Here is a 20837-nt window from a genome sequence, read left to right on the forward strand (position 1 = left end):
TGATCGGGGCTCCCTTTAAAGATGACACCCCAGTCTTTGAGCAGCCAGGTTTTGCTGGTGTGGTTAAGTCTCATCCACCTCGATGATAGCGTGATTCATGACCCCTTGGCTTTTTTTGGGAAGATTCTGGTCAAATCCGGAGAAAAAACAGACCTGTTTACTGGAGAGAAACACGCCGATTTTCTCACCAGAAACAACACTTCCAATTTTTGGTAAGATTTTTCCCCAAGGGTTTCAAATCAGAATACAAACAGATCAACTGCAGAGGAACAAAGCATTGTGATCTTAGGCACAAATACTCTGGTTAAGGGAGTTTCTTAATGTTCCCTTAGCATTCCCACCCTGGAAATAAATCAGTGAACTACTAGTTCTTTAACCTTTATCGCTGGTAACTAATAGCTGGAAGTTATTTTAGAAAGATGGGCCTTACAATTTATGTCTAATAATCTCCCACTGTCCTCATGCTTAAAACTTCTTTCATTTTAAAATTACCGTACCTCATGGGCATCAGACAAAATATTCTTATTGTAAAATGTCTTTGCTTTCCTTCTGACAATTGTACATGTCTGTATGGCTCATCAGTCAGCTACTTTCAAAACACACAGGCACTTTGATCAATAGCCAACAATGATTTCCTGTGTGCAGTAAAGTGTTTTGCAGAAAGATCAGATAAAATCACATTTTTCCATTGGGAAGAACTAGAAAGATGATTTGGTTGATTTACCAACAAATACAATTTGGGTGAAAAGTGATATCTGAAGCGAGGTAAAAATCACACTGACTCTTTTATCTTCTATATAAATGTGCAAAACCAGATTTACTGCCAAGTAACAAACTTTCAAGCGATTTTAATGGAGTGATCAAAAGCGCATACCTTAACCATAAAGACAATGTACAACTCCCTCATTGTATTCAAACACCTACCAATGTTGAAAAATTATCTGCATTAGACCATAAAAACAGGACCTACAGCTTTCAACAGTCAGATGTGGGAGTCTAAGTTCAATTAAAGTTTTCTATCACTGTGGTAGGCAGGGAGCTCTTAGCCACCAAAGTTTCTAAACACATTAAAGTGCTGCCATGTCACATCTTATTGGTCCTGCTTGTTCAAAGAGTTGCGAAACATGTCAGATAGTTGAGGTTTACATTTAAGAATAGAATGTGTAAAGCAAAGGAAACTTTGTACTGCAGGTCACAGTGTTCCAGAGAGCAACTAATGAGCAGAATGGATGAGTTTCTTTACCTGTAAAAGTCTTTGTACTGCAGTTTCAGCTCTCCTTCTTTCCCAAAGAAGTGCACCAGCAGGGTTGTGTTCATTCCTTTGCTACCTTTCTGCTACAAAGATAGAAATACATCATTAGCCTGCTTAACTGCAATGCTCCGAAAAGCTGGCCAATCACAGGGAACACATAAACAATCTCCAAAACCAAAATGCAACATATCGCTATTGCTGTGTTATGATTCATAGTGACAAAGCACAGCTGATGTTGCACAGCTCAAGAGTATAATTGATAATGCTTCAATCAGTTGTGGAACACGGTTATTGAACTGATAACTTGTTGCTGTAAGATAGGTAGAATCCCTCCAGTGCAGAAGGAGGCCATTCAGTCCACCAAGTTTGCACCGACTTCCCAAAAGAGCAGCCTACCCAAGCCCTCCTCTCCGCCCACCTCCCGTGACCCCACGCATTTACCATGGCTAATCCACTTAACATACACATCTTTGGACACTAAGGAGCAATTCAGCATAGCCAATTCACCCAAACTGCACATCTTTGGACTGTGGGGGGAAACCAAAGCACTGGGAAGAAGCTCATGCAGACATGGGGAGAACATGCAAACTCCACACAGAATGTCACCCAAGGCTGGAGTTGAATTCAGGTCCCTGGAGCTGAGAGGCAGCACTACTAACCACTTGCCACTGTGCCACTCCTTATGTTCTGGCCATTTTGGTCACCAGTAATTAACTATAAACTGGCAACGATCAAGTTACTAATTGTCTAATATGAATGCCAACACACATCAATAACTTGCCATGTTCTGTCAGTTGGTGTCCACAATGGTTAACTGGTCAGCAATCTTTTAGGACTTAAAGCAGGCAAAAACCTACCTTGTAGCCCCAAAAGCACACAGAATTATTCTTTTAAATGCTCAAATTTCTAGCCACAAGTTATTCATTTAAATATCATGCGCTGACAGAGAAAAAGTTAATTAATGAAAGAAACTCTACAATTTTCTAAATATAAGCAAACAGTATCCATAGCTTCTGTCAAAATTCTACACGTTTCAGGATGCTGCATGCTCAGAATCCTGGTGTTTTCATAAGAATTTCCCCACCATGCATGATTTGCCCAAAGTCCGTCAGTGTTGTAAACCAACATCAAACAAAAGAAATAAACTTAATTGTAGTTTTCTCTATCCTAAATATTTTACCTACATATTTTACAAATAATGCGCATACGTACATTTCCTGCCCTCAAAATTAATTTTCTGATGCCACAATTTTTAGTCATTTTTAAACATCAACATTTCACATGCTATGTATTCCATTCTGATGAGAACTCCCTATGTAAACAAATCCAGTGGCACTATAAACTGCAACCACTAGGTGGTGATATAGCTCCACTGCAGCCTCTGGAAATGCCACAGGAGATTTATTAATACTTAGAAATTGTAAGATTCTGCATGAAAAAAGTCAAAATTATTATGCAACTGTCATGGTTACAGTCACAAGATGCTGCTGGCTCTGGTATCACTCAATGGCTAGAAAATGTATGCAGACATGTTCAATTCTCTGGTCATTAAGCAGTGCTGAGAACACTGCTTTGGCAGCTGTAATGCATTAACATCCAAACTTGTGCCACTCCTACCCATGTTTATATTAGAGCCACAGTGCAACAAAATTATCAATTCTTACAAGGAATTCTTACAAGGAAAACAAATCTTATTGGCAGTAACTCAAAATCGTGTTTGGAATTGGAACAAACTTGGGAGTGCCTGTGTACCAATCGAGTTTTCACAAAAACAAGTGAGTACTTGTGGTTTTATCTGGCATGATCTGTATGATTCTTTAGAAATGTGGCCTGATCAATTACAACAAAACATTCCTCTGCAATTATGAATGACATCTGTGTTTACCATAAAGCACACTGAAAATGTGTTCAATTTGACTGAAAACACCATTATCTCCATTGTTTGTTCTTTGCATGCAGAGCATGTCAAGTATTAAAAAGCAGAGTGTAGAGCTTTAAGGTCCCTTACCAGACTTGTGACTTTCCACTCAACTTGTAAACTAAATTAGATCCATCCAACCAGGCTTTGTGACAACCCACTTTGGCTTCAGTTTTTATTTTCACTTTTTTTTAAGCATAGGATCCAAAAAAAATTGCTTCTAATCTCATTGTATGTGTGAAAAATATTCCTAAACATTTGAGAAAATGTAATAACTCTATATGTGAAAGACAAAATCAAGACAATTTTTAAAGAATACAAGAGAGAAGAGAATGGAGGATTATATTTTATTTAATTTATTCTTTTACGCGATGTGAGTGTCACAGGAAAGGCCAGCATTTGTTGCCCATCCCTAATGTCATCCTTTGAATCGAGTGGCTTGCTAAGCCATTTCAGAAGGCTGTTAAGAATCAGCCACTCTGGAGTCAAATGTAGGCCAGGCCAGGTAAAGATGGCAGGTTTCCTTCCCTACAGGACATTAGTGAACCAGATGGCTTTTACGACAATCGAAGATGGCTTCAAGGTCACCGTTACTATGACTAGCTTTCAATTCCAGCTTTGATCAATTGAATTTTAAATTCCACCAGTTGCTGTGGGTGGAATTTGAACCCGTGATCCCAGAGCATTAGCCTGGGGCTCTGGATTACTAATTCAGTGACATAGAATCATAGAAACCCTACAGTGCAGAAAGAGGCCATCTGGCCCATTGCGTCTGCACTGACCACAATCCCACCCAGGCCCTACCCTCACATCCCTACACATTTACCTGCTACTCCCTCAGGGCACTAAGGGGCAATTTTAGCAACCTAACCCGCACATCTTTGGACTGTGGGAGGAAATTGGAGCACCCACAGGGAACCCACGCAGACATGAAGACAATGTGCAAACTCCACACAGACAGTGACCCAAGCCGGGAATCAAACCCAGATCCCTGGAGTTGTGAAGCAGCAGTGCTAACCACTGTGCTATCGTGCTGCCCATTGGGAGATAGTAAGCCACTATCTCCCCAGTGGTGTTCAACAGGAAGAGGGACTTGAGTGGTGCATAAACATTGACATGAACTGTGTAAAGACTTCAATCAGGCCATTGAGGTTGGCCTATTGGAGTATGAACTCCTTGATTAAGGATCCAATTGAAGGTCCAATCAGGCAGTCTTTGCCTTAAACTTAACTGGGAGAGTCAGTTTCTCTGACATCTCCGGAGGTAGGCTGCTGACTGCTAGTACACCGTGTTCTGCTGTTAGAGTTTGTAAATAAAGGGGTTTTGGTGAAAGGACTTCTGTCTCTGAAGGCTTATTACAAACTGGTTGGCCTGAAATAGCTTGTTTTTGTGTTGTATATCCTTCGTAATAAAAATCAGGACTAATGGGAATGACTCTTCAATCGGACTTTCCAACATGTTCAAAATTAGTTCAAAATCTAACTGGCAGGATTACATAATGTTCTGCTTTTTCAGACGCGTTGCATGAATAATAAGAACATCAATGCTGCAGGATTCTTGAGATAGAAAATGTACTGCAGTAGACATTGCTTTAAAAATAGATAGTGCATGGCTGCAAAAAACGTTGAACAAAAACAAAAGTTCATACCACTTCCAGAGGGTTTCCAAATGTATCCATAGTAGTTACAATGCTTTGTTGTGTCTTGACTGTTGACAACAGGCTAGATGGACCAGCTGGTCTTTTCAAGTCTGTTTGTTTGTTGATGCAAAAGAGAGAGTTGCTCTAGCCTAGCAACCAAGTTCGAGAGAGAGAAAGATGAAGGGTATATCAACACAACTATAGACAATGTGTTCAAGCAAGACTTTGAGGACGAACCTTGAAGTCCAAATTAACCCGGACAATGTAACTTACAGGGTCTATTGACAATCTGTAAAATCTATTTTATACATTTGGTCGTTAAAAAAAATGTAGACACGCGCAGGACAGATATGCAGTAAAAGGATCTGCATTAGGCCAGAGACTACCATATAAAGCAATGTCAGTTCAACATGTGGTAAGAATATTGTTTAAGAATAGGCATTTTCTTTTGTTTGGCAGACACAAGAAGGAACGTGTGTCTACATTCAAATGTGTCCTCTCTGCTAAAATACTTTATTTCATTACTATTCAACTGAATATCAAAAGTTGCACAGAGTGTTTGAATGTCAACATAAGAACATAAGAACATAAGAAATAGGAGCAGGAGTAGGCCATCTAGCCCTTCGAGCCTGCCCCGCCATTCAATAAGATCATGGCTGATCTGTTGTGGCTCAGTTCCACTTTCCCGCCCTCTCCCCATAACCCTTAATCCCCTCTCTTATCAAGAACCCATCAACCCGCTTCTTAAAAATATTTAGCGAAGCAGCCTCCACCACTTCAACGGGCAGAGAATTCCAGAGATTCACCACCCTTTGAGTGAAGAAGTTCCTCCTCAACTCCGTTCTAAACCGCCTCCCCTTTATCTTGAGGCTGTGCCCCCTAGTCCTACTGTCTTTTTTGAGCGGGAAGAGTCTCTCCACCTCTATCCTATCCATCCCATTCATCATCTTATACGTCTCAATGAGATCTCCCCTCATTCTTCTAAACTCTAACGAGTACAAGCCTAGTTTATTCAGCCTCTCCTCATAGCTCAATCCCCTCAACTCCGGTATCAGCCTAGTAAACCTCCTCTGCACTCCCTCCAGGGCCAAAATATCCTTGCGCAGGTGCGGCGCCCAAAACTGCACACAGTACTCCAGCTGCGGCCTCACCAATGCCCTATACAGCTGCAGCAAGACCTCCCTACTTTTATATTCAATCCCCCTCGCTATGAAGGCCAGCATCCCATTCGCCTTCCTGACCACCTGCTGCACCTGCAAGCTGGGTTTTTGCGACTCATGCACAAGGACCCCGAGGTCCCTCTGCACCGTCGCCTGCTGCAGTTTTTCGCCACGTAAGTAATAGTCCTTCCTACCATTCTTCCTACCAAAGTGGACCACCTCACACTTGCCAACATTAAATTCCATTTGCCATTTCCTGGCCCATTCGCCCAGCCTATCTAGATCCTTCTGCAGACTCTCCACACCCTCCGCACAATTTGCCTTTCCCCCAATCTTGGTGTCATCAGCAAATTTCGACACCCTGCACTCGGTTCCCTCCTCCAGATCATCTATATAAATGGTAAATAGCTGAGGCCCCAGCACCGACCCCTGGGGCACCCCACTAGTCACCAACCGCCAATCCGAATAGCACCCATTAACCCCCACTCTCTGCCTCCTATTTGACAACCAATCCTCTATCCACGCTAACACCCTACCCCCAACTCCATGTCCCCTGACCTTCTGCAATAACCTCTTGTGAGGTACCTTGTCAAACGCCTTCTGAAAATCCAGAAAGACCACATCCACCGGCTCTCCTCTATCCACTGCCCTAGACACATCCTCATAGAACTCCAGTAAATTTGTCAGACACGACTTCCCTTTAATGAAACCGTGTTGCGTCCGCCCTATCAAGCAATTCCCTTCAAGATGCCTCGCAATTTCCTCCTTAATGACGGATTCTAACATTTTACCTACCACAGACGTTAAACTAACCGGCCTATAATTCCCCGCCTTTTGCCTGGCACCCTTCTTAAACAACGGCGTAACATTAGCCGTTTTCCAATCTTCCGGCACTTCCCCGGAATCCAGCGACGTCTGGAAAATAACCACCAAGGCATCCACTATCACCTCCGCCATTTCTTTCAGAACCCTCGGATGCATTCCATCCGGTCCTGGGGACTTGTCCACAATCAGCCCCTCCAGTCTGTCGAGCACCACCTCTCTAGTAACAGTAATGTCATTAAGACCCTCCATTCCTACCACCTTTCCATCTCTAACACCCGGCAAATTATTCACGTCCTCCTCCGTGAAGACAGAAACAAAAAAGTTATTCAAGACCTTAGCCATATCCCCATCCCCTACCACTAGCTCCCCTTTCTCATCCTCTAAAGGACCAACGTTCACCCTAGCCAGCCTCTTCCTTTTTATATATTTATAAAAACTCTTGCTATCCTTTTTTATATTAAGTGCTAGCCCAGCCTCATAGCTTCTCCTACCCTCCTTTATCAACTTCTTTGTCAATCTTTGTTGACATTTAAACCTTTCCCAATCCTCTTCTCGCCCACTGCTCTTAGCTACTCTAAATTCCTCCGCTTTTAATTTAACACTTTCCTTCACCTCCTTCGTTATCCACGGCTTATTACCTCTCTTCCTACTGTCCTTTTTAACCATCGGAATAAATTTCTGCTGAGCACCAAGAAAGATCTCCTTAAAGATCCTCCACTGCTCCTCAGCAGACCTACCTTCCAACGCACTCCCCCAGTCCACATTTGCCAATTCTTCTCTCATCCTACCATACTCCCCTCTATTCAAACAAAGGACGCGTGTCCGGGAACCCACTTTCTCCTCCTCCATCTGCACCAGAAACTCCACCATACAATGATCACTCTCCAAGAGGATCCTTCACCGCAAGGTCCCTAATTCTACCCGCCTCATTACATAGCACCAGATCCAAGATAACTCGCTCCCTCGTCGGCTCCAACACACACTGTTCAAGGAAATTATCCCGGCAGCATTCCAAGAACTCCTCCTCGAGCCCACCTCGTCCAACGTGGGTCGACCAATCAATATGCAGATTGAAATCTCCCATAACTACTGCCGTCCCATTCCTGCACGCCGCACTTATTTGCGTGTTAACAGCCCGCCCCACCTCCAGATCATTATTCGGGGGCCTATAGACGACACCCACCAGCGTCTTCCTCCCTTTGCTGTTCCTAATCTCCACCCACAACGATTCCACGTTCTGCTCTTTGGCTCCGATATCATCCCTTGCTACCACCTTGATACTATCCTTAATCAGCAGAGCTACGCCACCCCCTCTTTCCTCCTGCCTATCCTTCCTAAACACTTGATAGCCCTGTACATTCATCTCCCAGTCCCTGTCACCTTGCAGCCACGTCTCTGTAATGGCCACCAGATCGTATCCATTTGTGTCGATCTGCGCCACCAGCTCATCCACTTTATTCCGAATGCTTCGTGCATTCAGATAAAGCGCTTTCATCCCAGCCTTCACCTGGACCCTATTTGCCGTAACGCCACCAATTGGGACATCCTCGGCCTCTTCCCTTACCTGTACCCTATCCTTAACTTTAGACCTCGTAGCGTCACCTACCCTCGCACCCTCCCCCCCCCTAATTAGTTTAAAGCCCTGTCTACAGTCCTCTTTACTCGATTCACCAACACTCTGGTCCCAGCACGATTCAGACCAACCCCATCCCGCCCGAACAAGTCCCACCTACCCCAATACTGGTGCCAATGCCCCATAAATTCGAACCCATTCCTCCCACACCAATCCCTGAGCCACCCATTCACTTCCTTTATCCTGTCAACCCTACGCCCGTCTGCACTCAGTTCAGGCAGTAGCCCAGAGACGACCACCTTGTCGGTTCTACTTTTTAATTCCATTCCCAGCTTCTCATACTCCCTCCCCAGATCCTCAGTCCGCACTTTGCCTACGTCGCCGGCACATAAGAACATAAGAACATAAGAAATAGGAGCAGGAGTAGGCCATCTAGCCCTTCGAGCCTGCCCCGCCATTCAATAAGATCATGGCTGATCTGTCGTGGCTCAGTTCCACTTTCCCGCCCTCTCCCCATAACCCTTAATCCCTTCTCTTATCAAAAACCCATCAACCCGCTTCTTAAAAATATTTAGCGAGGCAGCCTCCACCACTTCAACGGGCAGACCCACATGTACTACAACGACCGGGTTCTCACCCTCCCACTCCAGGTTCCTCTGCAGCCCAGCTGCAACATCCTGTACCCGAGCACCAGGCAGACAACACACCCTTCTGTGCACTTTGTCATTGTGACAAAGGACAGTGTCAATACTCTTCACCCCACTATCTCCAATCACTACTACGTTCCTTTTCCCCTTCTCTTTGCCTATGTCCTGCTGCATCACTGTACCGTGTGCAGTTTGCTCACCAACCTCACCTGCCTCGTCCTCTTCCAGACTGGAAGCAAGAACCTCAAACCTGTTATGCAGATTAAGAGGCTGAGGCCTCCGCTCCCCACCCTCCTTCCTCCTCCTCCCAGCAGCCCCCTTTTGTCCCTGACCCTTAGATTTAGCCAGTCTAGGGGCACCCTCTCTCCCCCTGATGAGCCTCAGTGTCTGTAGCTCAGAGGCCAGCTCATCCACCTGGAGCTGGAGCTCCTCCAGCAACCTGCACTTACTGCAGACATGGTCACTGGGAAGGACCCTGGGGTCCGCCAGTTCCCACATCATACAGAAACCACACATCACATGCCCCTCCATTATTCACTGTAATTTTTTATGGGGAAAAAATTTTTTTCCTTGTTTCTTGCTGTAGTAGTTTTGAAAAAATTTTTTTTCCTTGTTTTTTTTCAAACAAACTCACCTGGCCTTTTTTCCCTCCAGCCCTTTTTGATATTAAGCCCTATTAACTCACTCTGCTTCCCACTCACTCCGCTGCCCGCTGTCTACACCAGGCCTCCTTTTAAACCTGGCGCTGATTTAAAGCAGGCTGGTCCACAAATGCCTTTTCACCACACCCTCAGAATTCTTAAAGCAGTAAATACAATAAATAAATGCTTTAAACAGTTCTACAAAGAGTAAAGTGCTTTAAACTTATTTTAAACAGGTTTTTAACAGGTAAAATCTTAGCTCTCTCTCTCTCAGCTCCAGCAAACAATGGAAGGCTTCACCGTGTGGCCCCTTGATAATTAAAGCAGGCTGGTCCACAAATGCCTTTTCACCACACCCTCAGAATTCTTAAAGCAGTAAATACAATAAATAAATGCTTTAAACAGTTCTACAAAGAGTAAAGTGCTTTAAACTTATTTTAAACAGGTTTTTAACAGGTAAAATCTTAGCTCTCTCTCTCTCAGCTCCAGCAAACAATGGAAGGCTTCAACAACCAAGGATGAATGCAAGAAAGCATTATAACTTCCTGCGTTTCCTCCTACCTGCAGCCAAGTAATGTCCTGAGAGAGGCAAAATGCTAGATTATTTAAAAAATACCTTTGGTAATTTCTGGGAGCTCTGATGAATGGTCATCACTTGAAATGCTAGCTCTCTTCCTCACTCTGCAGGTGCTACCTGACTTGATGAGTGTTTCTGAATGATTTTACTTTGTGGGAATAATTTGTCCGCAGAGTGGGCCCCTCATGAAAAGAGGTTTTTGTTGGGGTTAAGGCTTAGAATAGTATCCACTTAACTGCACGCACCAACTAAAAAAACACCAAAGATACCACAGACCTCAAATTAGGTTTCTCTCACAATGCCAATGTCAAGTAAATTTATTACTCGCTTAGGATCACCAGATGCTCATGAAAATAAGGAGTATCATGAAATAAAAGGCAGGCTAAAGTAGTGTCCTGTTTTATCATCAGTTCCAAATTCACATTGAAATAATATGACACACACAGTTACATATACTAAGACATTAGACAATAACCTAGATAACCAAGCATTTTGCATTTGTACCGTTCGCAGCTACAGCTTCTATTTTTAAACGTAAGGAATTTATTCACTGGGGTTAATTATCTAAGCACTTAGAATGTAGAGTAATTTATGGAAAGTATCTCACTGAGACTTGAAGTGCAAAACAGTCATTCAATTCTCCATGGATCAAAGAAACAAGCAACTTATTACTTGTTCATGGCAATAATATCTGTCAAAGACTGCTTAAAGGTTTATATATGTTTCAAATCAAGAATAACATGAGATTATCAACCAAACCTGATCAAAATACACTCAATTTCTTCAAAGTGGTAGCTGAATCTCTCTATCAGCAAATACACATGCCATTACATGACAGAAAACGTATTCCAACGGTTTGGACTCGCTTAAAGAAGATTGATTGAAGAAAGTGACTAAATCAATTTTCAGATGATACAATTTAGACATTAAACTATGTTTCTAACAAGTGAATGAACCTATTCATACTTATTTATAGGTTCCAACAATAGATATTCAGGATGAGGCAGACTAGAAGGAACTTTGTATGGGTCCTTAGAATATCAATATAGAAGACAACGTATGATTATAGCTTCACTTTATGACAGTAACACTATATTTGCATTTAAAATATCAAATCAAACCAGTAATAAACTGCAGTGAATCTCAAATATAATTTCCTTCCACCCATACTTTAAGTAAGTATAAAGGTTGGGAATTTCTTGGGCCGAAGGGGTCTTGCCACTGGTCGCAGAACTGGTCAGGAAACAGCTGCCAAAAGATGCTAGCTAATCAGAGACCAGTAATTCTTCATACTGCCAACAACTGGGGGTAATGGCTGCTGCATGTGCACTCACTAGAGGCCCAGGATCAGCATGGGGTCACAGGCCACAAGCGTGTGAGGGCAGGATGGGAATTGCAGGATGGGAATCATGGAGGGTAGGGTTTTAGATGAAAGGGCGGAAGATTTTCAGCTGTCACATTTTTCCTTATGGATTACTTTATTGTAATACTAAAGGTTGTATGCTTGGCATCTCATCTGCATGCTATTTGCTACCTTATAAGGCAAATAAATGGTTAGTACTGCTGCCTCACAGTTCCAGGGACCCCACGTTCAATTCCCAGCTTGGGTCACTGCCTGTATGGAGTCTGCGTGGGTTTCCTCTGGGTGCTCCAGTTTTCTCCCGTTGTCCGAAAGATGTGCCGGTTAGGTGGATTGAAGATGCTAAAATTCTCTCTCAGTGTACCCGAACAGGCACCGGAGTGTGGCGACTACGGGATTTTCACACTAACTTCATTGCAGTGTTAAAATAGGCCTACCAGTGACTAATAAAAAAACTATATCCTCAATTTTGTTCAATGCCCTCTTTAACAGAAGTGTAACAAAATACATTACTTTCAGTTTGAGCTGATAATTGGATGTATTATTTCTTCCCACATCATATAGCATCACATTTTTAATTACCCCTCAATAATCCTGCTAAGCTTTTTTTCTAATCCTGTTAAATGACTCATTATCCTCCATTGTTCTCACATTTTCACGAGTAGAACTTAAAACATAGAACATAGAAAAAACACAAACAGGCCCTTTGGCCCACAAGTTGCACCAATCGTATCGCTACCTACTAGGCTTCCTATAATCCTCAATCCTATTAAGCCCCATGTACTCATCCAGAAGTCTCTTAAAAGACCCTAACAAATTCGCCTCCACTACCACCGATGGCCGATTCCACTCACCCACCACACTCTGAGTGAAAAACTTACCCCAATATCTCCTCTGTACCTACTCCCCATCACCTTAAACCTGTGTCCTCTCTTAGCGACCATTTCAGCCCTGGGAAAAAGCCTTTGAGAATCCACCCGATCTATACCTCTCAACATCTTATACACCTCTATCAGGTCCCCTCTCATCCTTCATCTCTCCAAGGAGAAAAGACCGAGCTCTCTCAACCTATCCTCATAAGGCATGACACCCAATCCAGGCAACATCCTTGAAAATCTCCTCTGCACCCTTTCGATAGCTTCCTCCTGTAATGAGGCGACCAGAACTGAGCACAGTACTCCAAGTGGGGTCTGGCTAGGGTCTTATAAAGCTGCAGCATTATTTCCCGGCTCCTAAACTCAATCCCTTGATTGATGAAGGCCAGTACACCATACGCCTTCTTAACCACATCCTCTACCTGTGAGGCCGATTTAACAGTCCTATGGACACGGACCCCAAGGTCCTTCTGATCCTCTACACTGCTAAGAGTCTTACCCTTGATATTATACTCCTTCATCCCATTTGACATGCCAAAATGGACCACTACACATTTATCTGGGTTGAAGTCCATCTGCCACTTCTCCGCCCAGTCTTGCTTCCTATCTATGTCATGCTGTAACTTCTGACTTCCCTCCAAACTATCCACAACACCACCAACCTTCGTGTCATCAGCAAACTTACCAACCCATCCCTCCACTTCCTCATCTGGGTCATTTATGAAAATTACAAACAGCAAGGGTCCTAGAACAGATCCCTGGGGCACTCCACTGGTGACTGACACCCATGCAGAAAAAGACCCATCTACAACCACACTCTGCCTTCTGTGGGCAAGCCAGTTCTGGATCCATAAGGCAACAGCCCCTTAGATTCTATGCCCTCTCACTTTCTCAAGAAGTCTTGCATGGAGGACCTTATCGAACGTCTTGCTGAAGTCCATATAAACCACATGTACCGCTCTTTCTTTGTCAACGTGTTTAGTCACATTTTCAAAGAACTCAACCAGGCTCGTAAGGCACGGTCTGTCTTTGACAAAGCCGTGCTGACTACTTTTGAGCGTACTAAACTTCTCTAAATGTTCATAAATCCTGTCCCTCAGGATCTTCTCCATCAACTTACCAACCACTGAGGTTAGACTCACCCGTCAGTAATTTCCTCGGCTATCCCTATTCCCTTTCTTGAATATAGGAACCACATCCGCAATCCTCCAATCCTCCAGAGCCTCTCCCGTCTCCATCGATGATGCAAAGATCATCGCCAGAGGCTCTGCAATCTCTTCCCTCGCCTCCCACAGTAACCTGGGGTACGTCCCATCTGGTCCTGGCGACTTACCTATCTTGATGCTATTCAAAAGTTCCAACACATCCTCTTTCTTAATGTCCACATACTCAATCTTTTCAGTCTGCCACAAGCCTGCAGTACAACCACCCAGGTCTTTCCCCACTGTGAATACCGAGGTAAAGTATTCATTAAGCACCTCTGCTATTTCTACCGGTTCTGTACAAACTTTCCCACCTTCACATTTTACAGGTCCTATTCCTTCACATCTCATCCTTTTACTCTTCACATATTTGTAGAACGCCTGAGGGTTCTCCTTAATCTTACCTGCCAAGGCCTTCTCATGACCCCTTCTGGCACTCCTAATTTCCTTCTTAAGTTCCTTCCTACAAGACGTATACTCCTCTAGATCCCTAACATTGCCTAGCTCTCTGAACCTACTGTATGCTTTTCTTTTCTTTTTGACTAGGTTCGTTACAACTTTCGTGCACCATGGTTCCTGTAACCTACCAAAACCTCCCTGTCTCATCGGAACGTTGTCGTGCAGAACTCCAGACAAACATTCCTTGAAAATCTGCCACTTTACTTTGGTACTTTTCCCCGAGAATACCTCCTTCCAATTTACTTGTCTAATTTCCTCAAAAAGGTCCCCTTAACTACAATATTCAAGTTTTTACATTTATTCTGGCTATTAGTTTTGTAGCTCCCTCATCTACCTTGATTATTGAACTGTCCATTATTTTTATTCAGTGGCCCAAGACTGTTCTTTATTCCCAAGACTACCTGTGTCCAATCTGAGATTTATAAATTCAATTGCAGCCACTAAACTCTGATTTGGCCAGATTTCTTGAAAATTATATTTTTTTTCCCCCATTTTGTTCTGCTACTTTCTGTATTCTTTCTCTGCAATTTGGCTAGAAAAGTGTGCCAACGTCTCTAACAATGCCATCCTGACTACAATAGCCACATGATCCATTCAGGTAATGACTGCTCCTCTAATTATGTGGGTTTCTTGATGTTGGTCAACGTCTCCCTGTGACAATAAGGCTGAGTGTGCAAAATCATCAAAGTATGGGATGCTGAATCTGCTGCTTAGTGCTGCCATAGCTTCTCAAGTTCCTTTCAAAATACTGTATCCAAACCTTTTACTCAAACATCATTGTTATCTTTTCAGTAAACATGCACATAACAGCACTGAAAAAGTCAGAATAATGAACTCTTTATACTCTTCTCTCAGATTATAGAGTTTAATTTTCAGCTTTGATGCGCTATATTTCAAAGTGAATTTTGACCTTTTCTTCTGATGCAGTTTTAGAATACTATGTCATGTATTGGCGTCTATTTTTTCTATTATAAGTCTGCTCGCACTTGTTGAATTATTTAGGGACAGACAAGATAGAGTGAATACTAAGCCCAGAAGATAATGGCCTTTCTTGTCCAATTGTTTAGAAGTGGGCCTCAATTTTCAGGATGGTGAATGCCTGCCATCCTGACAGTCGGTGGGGAATGCATCTAACTCTGACAGGCCTGCTACCATTTTACACTCAATTGAGCAGAGATTGGCAGCCGGCAGAACTTCCTCTCTTGGATGGAACCAATCAGACAGTCTAACAACTTTCCAGCCTCTCCAGGCACAGCACTGCTGTGGCTGGATGAGTTAGTGCAGGGTCATGCCTGAACCAGAGTCCCAGCACCACACTTCAGGTAAGTATCAGGTGTCCCAGGAGTGGGAGGATTGGTGATAACTCGGGGGGGGGAGGGTGCGCGATCTCAATATTGGGCACTCCCCCCCTTCCACCCGAGATCAAAGATGAAGACCTTTCTGTTTGGCACCCTGACCCAACCAGTGCCTGCTCATCTAGAAATTGAGGCTGGGCAGGAAAAGTTCATTCAGTAGCCTGAAAAGGGTCATAGGTGGGCTTCCTGTCATGAAACCAGTGAAGTGTAAAATTCTGGCCATAGATTCTGACCCAACACCTTTTGCACAAATTGTTCTGTAGGTTAGTCTGTTGGATAACATTGTCTCCTTTGAAGCTTTTTAAATCATTCAAATATACCCAAGGTGTTCAAAAGAATCTTTTGACCACTACCATCTTCAGTCACTGCATTCCTCTTTTGCTGTTGCAATGTTGCCCTCTTGGATGTTGTTCCATTTCTGTATGCTCCTTGTTTTTACCAACTATTAGGTAATGACTGTTCACCCAGTTCCAATTTTACACCATTTCGACACATTGACTTTAAACATGAGTCACGAAGTTTGGAGTTCTACTACACTTGTTATGAACTCAAACTGGTGTGGAATAGCCTTCGACTGGGCATTGCTGGCTTAACTCCTTTACTATGCTCAGTCTTTTACATGGATACATACCTAAAACTCTTTTGCATTGATGTGGTGATATTTAACCACACCCTCTATAAAGTATTTTATTTTCTGTAATTCACTCACTTCCTCGTGTTGAACAACAACATGTTACAAATTATTCTTAATGCATCAAGGGAAATATTGGTTATTGATTACTGACCACCTACCTATCGCTTTAAAAAGACTTGTTTTAGATCTCACAGAATGTTGAAGATCTTCAAAATCAATAATGTTAACAGGAGAGTGTTACTACTGACATTCCTCTTTACATGTACAGTTACTAAAATTACTCTGCCTTTTTAAAATTAATTTGTGGGGCATGGGTGTCGCTGGCTGGCCAACATTTATTGTTCATCCAAAGTTGCCTGCGTGCAGTTGAGAGCCACATTGCTGTGGCTCTGGAGTCACATGTATGCCAGACCAGGTAAGGTCGGCAGATTTCTTTCCCTAAAGGGATGTTAATGAACCAGATGGGCTTTTCTGACAATCGGCAATGGTTTCATGGTCACTGGTAGATTCTTAATTCCAAATATTTGTTATCGAATTCAAATTCCACCATCTGCTGTGGCAAGATTCGAACCTAGGTCCTCAGAACTTTAGCTGAGTTTCTGGTTAAACAGTCTAGCAATAATACCATTAGGCCATCGCCTTCCCAAAGGGCAAAATCAATATACTTCAATCAAATTAACAGATGCTTTTTAAAAACATTTAAACCTATTTTCCATAACAAATATGGCAAACAGTATCAGGTTTACAATGCAATATTAACTGCAGTTGTACAGAAATATTGAAAAATGAAAAATCACTTTCACAGCTGTAATTGCTGATGTGTACGGTATAACAGCCCAACAGCACGAGCCACATAGTATTTTTAATTGTAGTTTCTAATTTTGCTGTACACCATAAATAACAAATTAGTTTACTTTTCCATGCCTGACTTTTATATAGAATGAGTATCATGTTCTATAGTGAGTTGCATCACGTGCTAAACAATTACTTTACCATTTATAGATTAAGTATCATGTCCTCCAACATGCTTAACTGCTATCTGACCATATGGGTATGCTGTTAACCACAAACTAAAACAATTTGGTTCAAAAACAAAACTGACTAATACATTTGTTTTATCCAAGGACAACAAACATTGAAACTTTTAAGTGTCAATTCATCGGGATAGAGGGCAGATTAAATTTAGACCCAAGTTATTTAATGTAATTTTAGATCTAAAGCAAAGGGTATTTTATTGAAGTCTCATATAATCCTAACTTTTATGAAGGGAAATTCCTGTACTTTGCTATCATCTCTCAGTCAAAGCTTGCTCTCCTCTTTTAGAAGTTTGTTAGAGGCAGCCGGCAAGCAAAGGTTTTATGCAGACTTATCACTTGTCCAAAACCTTGTTACCCATATGCTCTCCCCTCAAAATCTTCCTTGTCTAATACTTCAGTTCTTGACAATCTCTATTGGCTCCTTGGAAAAGAAAATTGGGCACAATGTATATTTTATACCCCTTGCTGAAGCTGCATTTCACCCTTCCTCTTTCAATATGTGGATTTTAAAATCCTTGCCCTTATCTACAAATCTTTCTATAGTCTCACTCCTCCTGCCTCAGGAACCTACTAAAGTCCCATGTTCCTGTCAGCACCTTCTATGTTTCTAACAGTTGTTTCCTTTCAATGTGTCCTACTTGATTGCATTTATTCTAATTCCAGTTCCACACTCAAATATTGCTATTCCTTTACTGTTGCTGTTCTCTCTCCCTAACAGCACTGTGGGTGTACATACAGCACACGGACTGCAGCAATTCAAGAATGCAACTCATCATCTTCTCATGGGCAATTAGGAGTGGGCAATAAATGGTAGTCTAACGAGTGATGCCCACATCCAGTGAAGAAATAGAAAACAAATGTGCAAGGTGGATATAAAACTGGGTCAAATCAATCCCTGAGGCTAGTATTGATTTCACAGCAACTGCTAATTAGAGTAGCCACTTTATGGAGTGAGAATGTCTAGTGCTGTAGGCAAAGACCAAGATCGCTTATAAACCACCAAAAAACTTTGATGCTAAAATAACTAGTTGCCAGCTATTTATCATCACACAGCAGAAAATAAACAAGTATCCATTATGTCACATCAGCAACATGGATGAAACGTCTGTGAATTCCAATATGCTGAGGAATCAGGCTGTGGGCTGGAAAAGTTCAAAAATAGTTCTCATGAAAACAACAGGACACAAGAAGGTAAGATTCACGGTGCTACTTGCCTGCATGGAAGATGGAACAAAATTAAAGCCTCTGATAAGTTTCAAACATACAACCATGCAGAAAATCAAGTTCCCTGCGGGAGTTTTTGTGCATGTCCATCACAGTGGTCGGATGGATGAGGATAAAGTGAGGCTGCGGATTGATAATGTGTGAAATAGGTGTCACGGTGGCCTACTCAAAGAACGTAGTTTATTGGTGTGGGACTTGCAGAGATCCTATTTAAACACTGAGGTAGCACTGAAGAAATAACACTCAAAGTGCAGTTATTCAGGACTCTTGCTTCCCTTGCTCAACCTTTGCAAAAGCTGAATGGTTGACAGAAAATAAATCTTCAGGAAGAGTGAAAATGTGAGTGCTACTCACCTCACTCGAAGTTTTGTGTGGTTTTGGCATCAAATCGTGGGATCCTATTAATGCCCCAAATACCATTAGATCATTCAAAAAATGGGGAATATCCAATGGCAGGAAGGATTGATTCTGAACTAAAAGCACCAAATCTGATCTAGAGTGGGATCCTTACAATGATGCCATTTCCAACATGACTCACTATGAATTTGATGAACTCTTTGGGTGGGACTTTCCAGCTTCACTCGCCCTGAAACCGGAAAATCCCACCTAAGGTCAACAGACCTTTGTATGGTCTATGTCCCGCCTGCTACAATTCCCATGGCGGGTGAGATGGGACATAGGAACATAGGTTCCTAGGAATTAGGAGCAGGAGTGACAATTCAGCCCTTTATGTCAGATGCTGATGACGGTGATTTTGATAGTTTTTACAGTGTTTGAATTAGGTTAAAGGTATCCTTGTAGAATGAATTCATTCAATAAAGTGTGTCATGTTGCTTTAATTTGAATTACTGGGGTTATTTTTCTTTTCACATTTCAAAATGGTGACCACTCACACCAACACTGGCGGTTCACAGCTTAAAGTTGGGATGTAAGTTTTCGGAAGGATTTTTCAAGGCTTCAAAGGTCACAATCTATGGCATATTTTCCAAAATGATTCTGCAATTTGGACCAGTCACTTACTGGGGGGTGTGCTTTGCTGCATGCTTAAAAGATTAATTTCACTTGAACGAAGAGAACTGTAAAAGGAGAATCCTTTAAGCTAAGCAGAGATAAGGTCTATTCCAAACCCATTCTTCTCAAAGCTTAGATCTTTTCAAGATTGCATTGTTTCTATTTAAAAGTCCACCTATACAAACATTTTAATAGGATATGTTTCACATAATCTCTTATAATTAGATTAGCCATCAATGTGGCAAAGTATATAGAGTTGCAAACAGCTGTGGCTGGACAGGCATGTTGTTTTTTAATTTAAAATGATTGTGACAATGATCAAAGTACTATATTTTAAAATACTTTGCACAAGGAAGGTTTTTGAATAATAAAAATGGTCTTTTGTTATGAAAAAAGAAAGTACAATTCTCTCATTTCCAAAGAATTTCAGACATATTTGTTTCTGTCAAATAGAGTTTATGATAGATGATGCATTTATTCTATAAAGGTGTAAAAAGCCAGTTCCCATACATTTTCTTGAAAAGCTTTTCTAGAATCCTACAGTGCAGAAGGTGGCCATTCAGTCCATCGAGTCTGCAGCGACCTTGAACCCACCCTGACCCATGCATTTAGCCTAGCTGGTCCTCCTGACACAGTTTAGTATGGCCAATCCACCTAACTCGCACATCTTTAGACTGTGGGAGGAAACCAGAGTGCCCGGAGGAAACCCACGCAGACACAGGGAGAATGTACACACTCCACACAGACAGTGACTCAAGATGGGAATTGAATCTGGGTCCCTGGTGCTGTGAGGCAGCAGTGCTAATCATGGCCACCGTGCCGCCCATATCTGATGTTCCACACAAGTTAGTCGATCATTTTAATTCTATGGAAATTAAGGTTGATTTTAAACCCAGGTCAGGGAGGAAGGCGTAATTTTCTCCCCCATTTGTTTCTGTCCAATAGTTTATGAATGATGATGTCCTTGAGAAGGTGCTGCTGAACCGCTTTCTTGAACCTCTGCAGTTTGCGATATATAGGTACACCCACAATGCTTTTGTGAAAGGTGTTCTGCGATTTTGACCCAGCAACTGTGAAGAAACAGTGATATAATTTCAAATCAGGACGATGTGGGACTTGGAGGGGAACTTGAAGGCAGTGGTGTTTTCATGCGTTTGCTGCCCTTGTCCGTTGTAGAGCTAGTACAGTCGGTATGTTTGGAAGGTGCTGTTGAAGAAACCTTGGTGAGTTGCATATGGTACACGCTGCTGCCGCTGCTCTGGAGGAAGTGAATACTGAAGGTGGTGGATGGGGTGTCAATCAAGCAGGTTGCTTTCTCCTAGATGGTTTCAAGCTTCCTGAGCGTTGCTGGAGCTGCAGTTGCAGAGGCAAGTGGAGAGTATTCACTCACATTCCTGAATTGTGCCTTGTAGATGGTGTACAGGCTTTGGGGAGTTGGGAAATGAGTT

At 42.4% G+C, this 20837-nt stretch overlaps 1 protein-coding gene across 1 annotated transcript in view; it reads right to left on the reverse strand.

The window, feature by feature from the left end:
* micu2 (mitochondrial calcium uptake 2) overlaps positions 1 to 20837 on the reverse strand; it is a 458278-nt gene that overhangs the window by 32957 nt on the left and 404484 nt on the right. The window contains exon 8 of the mRNA XM_080197332.1: positions 1244 to 1335. Within this exon, the coding sequence (XP_080053458.1) occupies positions 1244 to 1335 (92 nt within the window). The remainder of the gene's footprint in view (positions 1 to 1243; positions 1336 to 20837) is intronic.

This window comes from Carcharhinus amblyrhynchos, chromosome 10, assembly GCF_965287045.1.
Source record: "Carcharhinus amblyrhynchos chromosome 10, sCarAmb.v2.hapA, whole genome shotgun sequence".
NCBI lineage: Eukaryota > Metazoa > Chordata > Chondrichthyes > Carcharhiniformes > Carcharhinidae > Carcharhinus > Carcharhinus amblyrhynchos.